General features: G+C 41.1%; 1 protein-coding gene across 1 annotated transcript in view; it reads left to right on the top strand.

The window, feature by feature from the left end:
- The window catches only part of Top6bl (TOP6B like initiator of meiotic double strand breaks), a 72,730-nt gene that overhangs the window by 33,092 nt on the left and 26,302 nt on the right, over positions 1 to 13,336 (top strand). Inside the window, 4 exon segments of the mRNA XM_034518363.2 lie at positions 5,070 to 5,153; positions 8,191 to 8,246; positions 8,589 to 8,660; positions 9,247 to 9,442. Of these exon segments, the coding sequence (XP_034374254.2) occupies positions 5,070 to 5,153; positions 8,191 to 8,246; positions 8,589 to 8,660; positions 9,247 to 9,442 (408 nt within the window).

Raw genomic sequence — 13,336 nt, 5'->3', positions numbered from 1 at the left:
AAAAGTATCATGAAATTTGCAGGCAAATGAATGAAATCAACTGAATGAGGTAACCCAGGCCCAGAAAGACACACATAGTAAGTACTCATTTATTAGTGGATATTAGCTGTTAAGTAAATGATAATCATATTACAATTTGCAAACCCAGAGGGGCCAAGTAACGAGGACTCAAAGTGGGGACACAAGGCTTTGCTGAGAAAGGGGAGTAGAATAGATTTGGCAGGTGGATTGTGGGCAGGTGGGGATGGGAACAGGAGAGATCAAGTAGGGGTGTAGAGAAAGAGAGAGACTACTGGGAGAGATGACTAGAGGGGGGGCACTTGGGGGATGAAGTAGAAACCTAGTACAATGGAAAATTCTAGGAATCTACAAGGTGACCCTAGCTTAAGACTCCTAGTTATTGGGGATGCGGAACCTGAACCAGCCATCTTCTGAAACTAGGCAAGGCTTCCAGTGGAGGGGTTAGGACACCAGCCCAGCTATAAAACCTTCGACCTATAATTTGTCCTACCTGCAAGATGTGCTAGGATAAAATTGGCACAGAACTTGTGGGAGTGGCAAACCAATGACTGACCCAACTTGAGACCCATGCCTGACACTGCCTGGAGTGCCAAGAACCAGAAGCTAGATAGCCCAGAGACCTAGGATAGCACCCAACATGGCCTGAAAAAAAAAGTCAATGAAATGATTCCTAATGATACTCTGCTGCACTTGTAGACTGGAGCTTAGCATAATCATCATCAGAGAGGCTTTGTCCAGCAACTGATGGGAGCAAATGCAGAGACCCACAGGCAAACAGTACGTGGAGCTCAGGAAATCCCACAGAAGAGGGAGAGAAAGGATTGGAGGAGCCAGAGGGTTCAAGGACACCACAAGAAAGTGGCCCACAGAATCAACTAACTAGGGTGTATAGGGGCTCACAGAGAGGAACAATCAGAGAACCTATCTGGGTCTGATCTAGGCCCTCAGCATATATGTTACAGTGTGATAGCAGGGCTATCTCTGACTGTTTTGCCTGATTTGGGGACCCTTTTCCACCTATTGGGTTTCCTTGTCCAACTTTAATGGGAAGGGATGTGCCTAGTCTTATTGTAACTTGATATGCCATGTTTGGTTGGTATCCCTGGGAGGCCTGCCCTTTTCTGAAGGGAAGTGGAGGAGAGGTGGATCTGGAGAGGGGAGGTGGGAGAGACTGGGAGGAAAAGAGGGAGGGAAAACTGTAGTCGGGATGTTTATATAAGAGAAGAAAATCTATATACACAAACATCTATATCCCTTTGCATGTGAGTGTATATGGATCTTTTTGTCTGCCTGTCTATCATCATCATCATCAATCTTACCTATACCTATCAAGGAGGAAGAGGAGGAAGAAAGTTGATAATTTCTTCTGGAGAATAGTCCAGAACATAAGACTGCATTAGTTCATGTTTGAAAGTAAACTTGTAAGTAGGGCACACAAGACCTTGCCCGCCCTGAAGGTTCATGAGCAATCAAGACCCTGCCCTCCCTGAGGGTTCATGAGCAGTCAACGGTAGCTGGGTGAGGGGGAACATTTTCTTCAGTGCTATAGCAAGGTTGCTATGCTTCTGTATATAACTGTCAGTAAAGTCATTTGTAGCTTTAATTCTTTTTCAAAACTTATTTTAATGATGATTCTTAAATTCTTAAATGCTTTAACCTCCCTTTTATCCCACCACCTACCAGAGGTAGTGGAAAAGAAAGGATATGGGGGAAGTGGACCTGTTGAGAAAGGGTTCTTTGGAGCAACTCTCATCTGTGTTGTATGAAAATTGACAGTTCAGTTCACTGGTTTCAGCAGCAGCAACTCGATTCACTTGCAAACATCCCATGGAAATACAGCAGTCCAGTTCAATAGAGTTGGGTCAGCAGCAGCAGTGGCATTACCTAGCAAAGCCTTGGCTGAGCAAAGTGAAGATCAGCAGAAGACACAAGACCAACGCATTGTACAGCTAGCTCTATAAGCAAGCCTAGCTCAGCCTCTGTCACTGTCAAGTCCTTTTTATACTCCCTCTAAACATCACATGCCCTCCACGGGTCTTACCTCAGCATGTTCATCTGTCTCAGCTGACACCACTCTGCCAATCAGCCCGAGTCCATGGAAGTGGCAAGAAACTATAGCACACCACCAGAAGTTTTTTGGTGCATTTCTCTTTATGAAATACCGACCGACAAATGCAGCTCAACTATGCAATGTAAGACGGACCAATACATGTGTGTTGTTAGCAAAGAATCTGTCATCACATGTCCTTTCATGTGCTTGCTTTAGCAGAACACCCTTTCACTTGTATCTGCTTCAGCGAAATGAGTCTGCCTTAGCCTTTTACCTGTGTCCACTTCAGCTAAATGGTCCTGCACATGTTTGCCCCAACAAAACATCATCCAACTGACTCTCCAAAGAACCCTTAAGTCTCCACTTCACTCATTGATTAACTTTTTAAAAAAAGACATGAATAGCCGGGCGGTGGTGGTGCACGCCTTTAATCCCAGCACTTCGGAGGCAGAGGCAGGCGGATTTCTGAGTTCGAGGCCAGCCTGGTCTACAAAATGAGTTCCAGGACAGCCAGGACTACACAGAGAAACCCTGTCTCGAAAAACAAACAAACAAAAAAAACCAAAAACAAACAAACAAAAAAAAAAAACCCCAAACGAACAACAACAAAAAGACATGAACAAAAGAGGTGCAGGCTAGGGCAGAAGACAGCCAGAGACCACAGGCCTGCTGTTCCAGGGTAGATGCCATGAAGATGAGCAAATATGTGGTAGAGAAATAGGAGAGAAAGAGGAGTGGAGTGGCTATGAAGAGAGGCAGGATGGGAGTGTAACAGAGGTGAGGAACAGCCTGATGTGAGAGGCCATGGTGATGTCTAGGCCAGTGCTGCTGCCAAGAGCCAGGTCTGAATCCGTGGCCCTACTGAAACAGGGATCTGTGTCAATGTCTGTGGCCCATATTATCACCAAAGGCCATACTGACATTTGTGATCTGGGCTGCCCTCTGAGGCCATGATGATGTCTGTGCTGAGCTGGTCCCACCCTATCACCACCCCATGGTGGTACCAGTGGCAACATTGATGCAGGAGAGCTGGCCACACCCCCTCACCTAGGCAGCCCTTAGAAGCTGGCCCTGATAGTGTGGGCGTGGGAGAGCTGTCAGGCTAACCAACTGAAAAACCACCCAAACCCAGACCCAGGGCTTTGAAATGCCCGACTCTAAATCTACCCCACATCTGAGCTGCTAGAGCATGTGAAGGGGCAGTCTTACAGATCCAGCGTTTCAAGACGTCCATGACTCAGGACAACGGTGGAATGTCTGAGAGGAGTCTCAGTATTGATGCTATAGCAGAAGCCAGAGCCTCAACCAGACCAATGACTCACTACAGTGAACATTTGCAAGTAAAGCTGTTTGGACAAAGGGGTATACTGTGTGACACTCTATGACATACTGTAGCTTCCATGGCAAGTTTTTTTTTTAAATTTTAATATTTTGTGAGGAGGAAGTTACAAGGGTGGAGGGCAAATATGAAAAGACTGGGAAGGCCGGGCAGTGGTGGCAAACGCCTTTAATCCCAGCACTTGGGAGGCAGAGGCAGGCGTATTTCTGAGTTCGAGGCCAGCCTGGTCTACAAGAGTGAGTTCCAAGAGCGCCAAGGCTATACAGAGAAACCCTGTCTCAAAAAAACAAAACAAAACAAAACAAACAAAAAAAAAGGACGGGGAAATGAGTAGATTGGGGTGCATGATGTTATATTCACAAAGAATCAATAAAACAATAATATAACTTATTTGCATGTATGGGTCTATAGAAATAAAACCTACAAATTAGAAAGGTTCATAGTTCAGTAGGAGAAATAAGTAATTTATATGACAATGTAAAAAGTTTTATAATTTAGAAATATGAGATTCGAAAGAAACAGAAAACAGGTACTGCATCTAATCAGACTAGAAGCACCAAGCAAGTTATATTAGGTCAACAGAGAATAATAGTAAATTTCCCCCTTTAAGAGCCAGTCATAGGCTGTGGACTGCACTTGCTGTGTTGGTAAAAGATCCTAAGATGGCTGGTTGTACACTTACAAGGGTATGGGTCAGGAGTTATAGAAGCAAAAATGACTCAAAACAGCTGCATCACCTACCAAGGCCTACCCCAGCATGGAGAACAGTTCACAAAAGCTGGGAACCTGGAGCTCACTGTATAAGCCTGCAGGCAGCTCAACTGGTTGGAGAGTGTCCGTTCCAGGTGGCTCAGTTATCTTAAACCTCTCCCAGCCAGCCTGGCTGATTTATGGTTCTTTCAAGTGGCTGGGCTTGTCCTAGAGTAACTCTCTGCAGTCTTTAATGTTTATTCTTGGGGAGGAAGAGATCTAGTGTATCATCTGATCAGTTTTAGGGACTTCCTGAAGCTATTTTAAGTTGTTTACTTGTCTTGAGGAGCTTCCCTGTATAATCTTATTCCCTACAGTTTCAATCTCCAGGAAATTGCTACAGAACATCCTCATGTTTACAAGGCACTCACTTCACTAACTGCTCGTCTCTCCAGCCCTTCACTTCTCTTCTTAATACAGATCATACTAAAGCACATTAGACAATGATGATACAATTACTCATCTCTAGTTTTAATTACTCCAGATATGTCCCAAAAAGTGGTTTTGACATTGTAGATTTTCACTGGTCTTTTATTCATGTGTCTCTTGAAGTTCTATGAAGTAGATTTTCTTTTGGAGGGGTGGAGGTTTGAAATAGTGTTTCTGTGTCTAGCCTGGGCTGTTGCGGAACTCTATAGTCTAGGCTGGCCTGAAACTCACAGAGGTCTGCCTGCTTCTGCCCCCTAAGTAGTGGGATTAAAGGCATGCACCACCACTGCCCTCCTGAAGTAGGTTTCTATCTGTGTCAATTCCCTATCTTCTTTTTTTTTTTTTTTGTACATTTCTCATTTTCTAAGTTATGTCTCCATGAATATCTCTAAACTGACTGAAATATACACTTTTATAGGAGGAAATGTCTACTTGACTCATTTTCACTGTTGGGGTTAAGGTTGTGTTTTCTTGTTATAGGTTGATGAAAATCCTCGAAGTTTTATGACAGACTGTCTGGTTATAAAGCAGTTTTTACGAAAAATCATCATAGTTCATCACAAGGTTAAGTTGTTTATTCTTTAAATATTATCAATTTATCTATGTTTTCCTTAAACAAGGCCAAAACAAGAATCTGAGTAGCCCTGGCTAGCCTAGAACTCAAAGGTCTGCTTGCCCTTGGACTATGGGATCAAGGGTATGTGTTACCATGCCAGCCTTACCTTGGTTTGATCTTGGGAGATCATGAGCTTTAGGTGTTCTAGTTTAGAGGAACATACATATTTTTAGATAAGGCCTAATGATTCCCTGAACTGCACAGGCACCTGTTGTATGGTTCCCTTTTCATGTCTAGTTTTATTAATTTGGGTCTTCTCTTTCTGTTAGTTTTGGCTAGGGCTTTATCTATCTTTTTTACCTTTATTTTTCTTTCCATGTAATTAATATCTGCCGTGATTGTGAGTGACTTCTGTGTGTTGATTTGGGGCTCGTTCTTTCTCTGGAGCTCTAAGATATGTTGTTCAGTCACTTCATTTCCTAGCTGTAGGCACTTAGAACTTTACACTTCTGAGGGCTGCATGCATCGTACCCCATACTTCTCTGTATGTTGTGTTCATTTTCATTTGTCTCTAGGAGTGTCTTTATCTCTTCTTGATTTCTTCAAGGACTTTTCATCACTCTGTAGTGTGTTGTTTGCATCATACTGTAGTAGTTTTGTTGTCTGTGCGTGTTCTAGAGTTTTCCTCATTGTTGGTGTGAAATGTTAGCCTATTGTGATGAGATAGAAACAGTTTTCCTCTATTAAGACTTTCTTTCTTTCTTTTTTTTTTTTTTTTTTTTTTTTTTTTTTTTGGTTTTTTGAGACAGGGTTTCTCTGTGTAGTCCTGGCTGTCCTGGAACTCACTCTGTAGACCAGGCTGGCCTCGAACTCAGAAATCCACCTGCCTCTGCCTCCCAAGTACTGGGATTAAAGGCGTGTGCCACCACTGCCCAGTGTATTAAGACTTTCTTTGTTTCTTAACTCGTGTTGTATTTTAGAGAAAGTGACATAGGCTGTTCTGTATCCTGCAATGTTCTGTAGATTTTTGTTAAGTTCATTTATCTATGACGTCATTTGATTCTGCTTATCTACTTTTTATTGGGATTGACTGCCAGTTGGTGAGAGTATTGAAGGTACCCACCACTATTGTGCTACAGTTAATCTGTGACTTTACATCTAGTTACATTTGTTTTTAGGAAATTGTGTGCACTGGTATTTGGAGCATACAAGCATATTTAGAGTTGTTATATTCTTGACAGATTTATTTTCCTTAATCAGTGGCCACCCGTTTCTTTTCCTACAAGCCTTTGTTTGAAGTCTGTCTGGTCAGATACTAGAACAGCAGCAGTTTCTCTCCTAGGAGCATTTACATGAACACCTTTTTCTGTCCTTCAAAAGTGTCCACCTTTTGTTGTGAACTAAGTTTTTAGAGTCAACAAATAAATGGTTCCTAGTTTTTGGTTCAATCTACTAGTCTTTGCCTTGTGTGGGAAATTAATACCATTAATATTCAGAGTCATTAATGAAAGATGTGTATTGATTCCAGCCATTTTGTTGATTTTTGTAGTTTTGTCTTTCCTATTCCTTTCTTGCTTAACTGTTTTTTGGGTGTGGCTTATGTGTGTGTGTGTGTGTGTGTGTGTGTGTGTGTGTGTGTGTGTGCGCGCGCGCGCACATGCGCATGCACATCTTCATGGTCCTTTCATTTCTTTCCTTGTTGAATTGTTCTGGTTTCTCCACTTTGTCTTCAAATGCAAATATTTTGTTTCCTTCCCAACACATTATATTGATGAGACTTTCCAGAGCTCTTTTATTTGACTTACTATGTTTTTGCCCTCCAGAGCTTCAGCTTGTTTTTCTTCAGTACTTCTGTTTGTGGAATTCCTCTTTTATAATAACCACTGCCTTCCTTATTTCCTTCATTTCATTTGTGTCTTTGAATACTCATAACCATCCTTTTGAGTTCTGTCTGGGCTTTCATCTACCATACTTTCCTTAGATAGAATTTCTATATGATTATTAATTTTGGAGGAGTTCTATTGTCTTAGTCATTTCTATTTCTTATGATACTACACTGGGATTTACCATCTGGTGTTGTTTCATTGCTTGGTTATTTGCTTTAATGAGCTGTATTACTTCAGTTGAAGTATTTGAAATTTTTAAGTAGGTCTTGGATGTGATAGCATTCAATATTTAGTTCGGAAAACAATTCTTGAGTCTAGGAGCTCAGGGTGTTAAGTTCTGTTTCCTTAGGAAATAACTGGAAAAACAGCTGCTCTATATTGTATACAAACATCCACCAATTAATGACAGTGGACCATACTTCATAATAAACAACCAAGAGTAATATGGATTCTCTTCTAACTTTAGTCAATAAGATGAGGAGTTGGGAGCAAGAGAGATGGCTCAGTGGTTAAGCCCACTGTTGTCTTCTCTCTCATTTCTAATCTTTTGTAAAACGATGAGCAGTATGTATTTTTGCAAAGTATCTGAGTTCAGTTCCCAGGACACATGTCAGGTCCAGCTCCAGGGAATTGGACACCTTCTTCTGGTCTCTGATGACATTCACCAATATGAACATATACAGATAATTAAAAAATATAAAAATTGATTTGCAATAGATTAGAAGCCAGAGAGTCTTAAAACCTACCCAAGCAATGCAAACGAAAGCAAAAACATCCCAAGACATACATGCAAGGCTGAGAAATAACAGAAAGGAAGAAGTAAGAGTCCTTATGCACTGAATTGCTTGCACAACTGCACTGAGTTGAAAATGAAGTTCTCAGATCCCCCTGACTCTAGCAGTTCCCTGTGGTAGGGTGGGGCATTGGTCCCAGCAGCTTCAGTGTTAGTGGGGTTTTGGCCTGTGGGGGAAGGAGTGTTGTAAGTCCTTTTCTGGTAGTTCCCTGGGACCCCTGAACTCCCCTGAGACTTCTTCTGGTCCTGTGGGTTGGGTGTGTGAGCCACGGCTCTTCTCTTGCAGTTTCTACTGCTTCTACTGTGGACGTTTTAATGTCTATCCAGACTGCTGTGAAATCTCACCCTTCATTTGTTGTTTTGCAGCTCAAGTTTAATTTCAGTGTATCGGTGAATGGGATCTTCTCTGCAGAGATCTTTGGGTCTGTAAGCAGTTTTACAGCTTTGAATGATTCTTAAGCATTACTGCCCTGTTTACAACAGGTTTACAATTTGAATTTTTAGTTCAAAATTTCCTTGAAACTAATCCTGAGACCCTCACATTTTCTTACTCTATATTAGCTTTTAACAAATAAATATGTTCATCTCAATCTTACATGTTTCTTCCTTTAATTGAGGTTAAAGATTGTGGTGTGTGTGGTGTGTGTGTATGTGTGTGTGTTCTGGTTGCTGAATTCCAGTTATCTCTGGGTATTTGAAGTCATACATCAAATCACGATTGATTTGAGAGATGACTTAGATTTTGGTTTTGGTTTGATTTTCAGAGCAGAAAATGAACCTACTTTGAGAATGTGCAATGGAATCACTCTAGTTGTGGGCTTTCAGCGCTATGTGAGGTAAAGGCAAGCTTACTGTCCCTCCTGCTTTTCTCTATTTTGAGCATTGGTAGAAGGTAGAAATGGTCTGTCTGCCTTTTTCTTTCCTCTTTCCTCCCCTTCTCTTCCACTTCCCTTCCTCTCCTCTCTTCTTTTCTTGTATCTCTTCTGCTTGGAAGAGAAGTGTTAGGTGGTAAATAAATCAACCACCTTCTTTGTTGGGAAGAATGAGAGCCTCATTGTTCCCTCAGACCTACACAAAGGAAGGTATAGTGTGTGCGGAAGTTGTCTTGAGAGCCATGCAGCCACCTTTATTTCGGCCATTTGCTCACAGTTGTCACATGCAGTGCTGATCTTTGAGTGATTTTGGAAACACATGCTTGGAACCATAGAATATAATTGTAATGGAAAAGTATAATTTGAGAATAAGAAACTATCAGAAAGACAACAAAAACAGGAGCCAAGATATAATCTTTGGACTGCCCATTTTTTTTCTAACTGCATGCAGATAAAACGGGCTATGTATATACTGAGAAGTTAAGGAATTTTAAATGCCCATCAAATAATTTTGTGAAGAAAAAAGTTAAATTTGTATGTTTTTAAATAGTGAACCAGAATGTAATTGGAGTGAACAACACTGCAGCAGGATCCACCCTGTGTTAGGACATCCAGCACCACTGTCCATCCCTGATGCCAAGGCTGACATGGGCCTGTTGGGAGAGCTGACACTGACTCCAGCTGCTGCTCTGTGTCCCAACCCCAAGGGCGTCTCCAGCCAAGTGAACAGGATTTCTTCAGTTTCCATATCCTTTTTAGCAGGTTCTAGTCAATTCCCTTAATCTTTAAAGATAAAGGTTTTTTAATTTTGATTTTAGCAAAGTCTTTATATATGAATTATTTTTTAGAACCCTGTATGATTTGCATAAAAGCATAACCCAAAATGATTCTAGGCTTTTGAAGTATTTGCCAAGGAACTGAGAATGGTAACAGTGAAAGGAAGTGATGGGACAAGAAGAAATGGTTGGAGTTGAGTGTGGTAGGCCTTGCCTGCCTTATGAGGGCATGTGACCTTCATTCTGTGCAGTGGGAAACCACTGCATGCTTTGGCAAGAGTATCTGACAGCATTTCAGAGTGCTAAAGGAGAAGAGTTAGTACTTACTAGATCAGTGAGTTAAGTGGAATAAGGACTAATAAGTCCTGAGTTAAAACTACATATACAGAAAGGCAAAAGTCATCACTTGAAGGAATTGAAGACTATAATAAGGAAACCAATGTTTGTTACTGAAGTTAAGAGAGACTAGAGCAAGGAATGCTCTCTCTCTCTCTCTCTCTCTCTCTCTCTCTCTCTTTGTGTGTGTGTGTGTGTGTGTGTGTGTGTGTGTGTGTGTGTGTGTGTGTGTTTGAGACAGGTTCTCATTTATATATCAGGCTGGACTCAAACTCAGTCTGTAGCTGTGGATGACCTTAGACTTCTGATCCTTGTGCCTTCATCTCCTGAGTTCTGGGATTGTGATGTGAGCCACCACTCCTGGCTTTTCATGTTAGTAGATGTTCTGTAGTACCTTGTTGAGACTGGGACACGGTGTGCATGCTGTGTGGTTGAAGCAACTGATTGAACCAGACACCTCTTTACCTCTCAGCTTTAAGTGATAGCATCTCATGGACTGATTTCCTCCTGTTGTGGTGTTGATACTTTTTAGAACTATAATAATTGAAGTGAAGCTCCTTAAGACACAGGGATGTCTAACCCACGCTGTGGGCTGTTTGTGGCCCAGGGTAGCTATGAAGGTGGTCTAGCACAAAGTTGTAAACTCATTTAAATTATCATGAGTTTTAAAAGTTTTTGTTTTTGTAACAATGGGATTTTTTTATTGCAGTACCACACAAAATGAACATGTGTGTGCTGTGTGCATTAATGGCTTCATTTTGTGGTGCTGTGCAGCTTCCCATGTTACATTCCATGAGCAGACAGTAATATTGGCACCATCAGACATGACATGCTTTTGGTGACTAGATATGTAGAATAAATCAATTATTGATAGTGTTTTAACTTAGCATTTCAAAACAGAGGTGTTTGATGATGCTTACAAGGCAAGTAGATATTGTATTTGATTATTGTGCATCTGTCTTTGCTTCCTTTGTGCTCCTCGATCACCCATTCTCCTTTACAGTCCTCCTTTTGTCTCAGCTCATTGGCAGCCAAGATGTGGGTGAGCCTAAGCTCTGCTTTGTTGGCTATCAGCTAATTTTCATGATAAGAGTAAATGCTGTCCATTCTCTATTACCATTATTTTAAACCCAGTGTGACTTCTACAATGACACAAGAAGACAGAACTCCCCCAAACTGTGGATAAGGGAAAAATTTTCAACACAAGGTAGATGACCACTTTTTTTTGTCAAGACAAATATTAAGGCTGTGCACATTTGCAGAGTTTTATGTAACAAGTTGTATAGAACAGTGTTCTAAAGAGAACCCTTAGATTGCCTTGCCAGACTGCAGGAGAGACTCTAGGCTGGGGTGCACGTGGGGACACTCACCTAGAGTCTGGTGATCTGAGGGGAGGTGATGTGAGAGTCAGGCAGGTAGAACTTTAAAGAAAGACAATGGAAGAAGAGGAATAAATAAGTTCAGAGCTCCAGGGCCAGTGCTGGCTCACACAATGCTGGGACTGTTGTTGTCCCCAGCAGCCTAAATAAAAAAAATTTATATTTCATGGCATCAGGTTGGAGTTCATGCACATATCATAGTCAAGCAGTGAGAGGAGCAATTGGTCATATTAAAGACAAGGAAAAACACATATATTTTAAAAGATACTAACTAATTGAATGTCTAGAGATGCAAATTATGAATTTTAGATTGAAAATTCACCAGATAAGATTAATGTCAGATTTATACATTGCAAAAGAAAAATTGCATAAACTTGAAGACAGCAACAGAAACTACTTAAAATTAAACCACAAAAAAAAAAAAGACTTTTTAAATTTCATGAAAGAGCAATGACTTCGGGGTGATTTCTGGTGCCTAATCTAGTGATGCATAATTAGAGACTAGATGGGAAAAAGAGTAAATCAAATACTAGTTGTCAAATTTCCAAAACTGATGGACTGTAAGCCTGCAGACTCCATTGTTTGTGAACCCTTAAGTGTAAGAAATAAAGAAAATTGCCCCAAAACACATTGTACTGAAATTGCTGAAAGCAACAGGACATAGTACAAAGAAGAGAGAAGGTAAGTATGGCAGCACCTTCTCCTTGGAAACATCTAGAAGAAAAAGGAATTGGTTTGTTTTTTGTTTTTTCGGGTACTGAAAAGAAAGAGAAGAAAAAGTAATCCACCTGGGATTCCATACACAGAGAAAACAGTTTTCAAAATAAAGGTAAGGGGCTGGGGATGTGACTGTCAATAAATTGCTTACCTGATGACCTATCTCAGAAAACATGCCTAAAAGCAACACCTACAGCCTCCTGCACACACACACACACACACACACACACACACACACACACACACACACACTGGGTTCAAGCACTAAGGAGACAGAGATAAGATAGATCCTTGGGGCTCACTGGCTGGATTTGAGGCCAGTGAGACACTGTCTCAAAGTAGGGTAAATGGTATCTGAAGAATGACAGCCAAGGTTGTCCTCTGACCTACACATGTGCACACATAAGTGCACCTGCACACATGAACACACAAAGTGAAGACAAGGGCTGGTCCTGATGGTTTATTCCTGTAATCCCAGTACATGGGAGCCTGGGGCCAGAAAATGGACAGGAATTCTAAGGCCAACCTGGGATACAGAGTAAAAACTTCCTTCAAGGACCCCCTACCCCCAAACAAAACCAATAAATACAAGATTGAGGCTTTTCAGCCATTCAAAAGAGTCAAGAATTTACTAATGAGCAGTATTATAAAAATGCTTAAGGAGGTGCTGAAGAGATGGCTCAGTGGTCAAGAGCACTGACTGCTCTTCCAGAGGCCCTGAGTTCAATTCCCAGCAACCATATGGTGGCTCACAACCATCTGTAATGGAACCCAACACCCTCTTCTGGTGTGTCTGAAGACAGCGATAGTGTACTCATATAAAATAAATAAATCTTTTAAAAATGCTTAAGGAAATCCTTTATAATTTTTATTCTTTGACAATTTTATACATGCATGTAATGTATCTTGATCCTATCCACCTCCAACTCTTGATAACCATAACAGAGCCAGCGGGAAAGAATAGAAGTGTATCTGTTGGATGTATGTGTGTATGTCAACTGTTAGAATATTACTTGAAGTTGGATCCTGATAAGATTTTAAAGCCTAAAGCAATGAGTTATGACTAATACGTCAAAAAGGAGATAAAATACTCAATCCAAAATAGAGTCCAAAAACAGTAAAGAGAACAAATGGAAAGCAGATATCAAGGGGATAGACTTAAGCACAACCATGGCTGTATTTATATTAAATGTAAATGGCTTTAAGTATCCAGTTAAGAGCTGGTAATAGCATTCATTTAGGAGAGTGTTTGCCTAGTGTTCCTCAAGCCCCACATTTGGATTTCAGTACCACATAAACTGGGTATAGAGGTATACCTGTAATACCAGCACTCAGGAGGTGAACTCAGAATCAGAAAGTTCAAGGTCACCCTTGGCTATACAGTTTGAGGCTAGTCTAAGCTAAATGAAACCCTACCTCAAAGAGGTGTGGA

The sequence above is a fragment of the Arvicanthis niloticus genome, chromosome 1 (assembly GCF_011762505.2).
Source record: "Arvicanthis niloticus isolate mArvNil1 chromosome 1, mArvNil1.pat.X, whole genome shotgun sequence".
NCBI classification, from domain to species: domain Eukaryota; kingdom Metazoa; phylum Chordata; class Mammalia; order Rodentia; family Muridae; genus Arvicanthis; species Arvicanthis niloticus.
The sequence above is the reverse complement of the archived record's forward strand: the minus strand, read 5'-3'. Positions and strand labels throughout refer to the sequence as shown.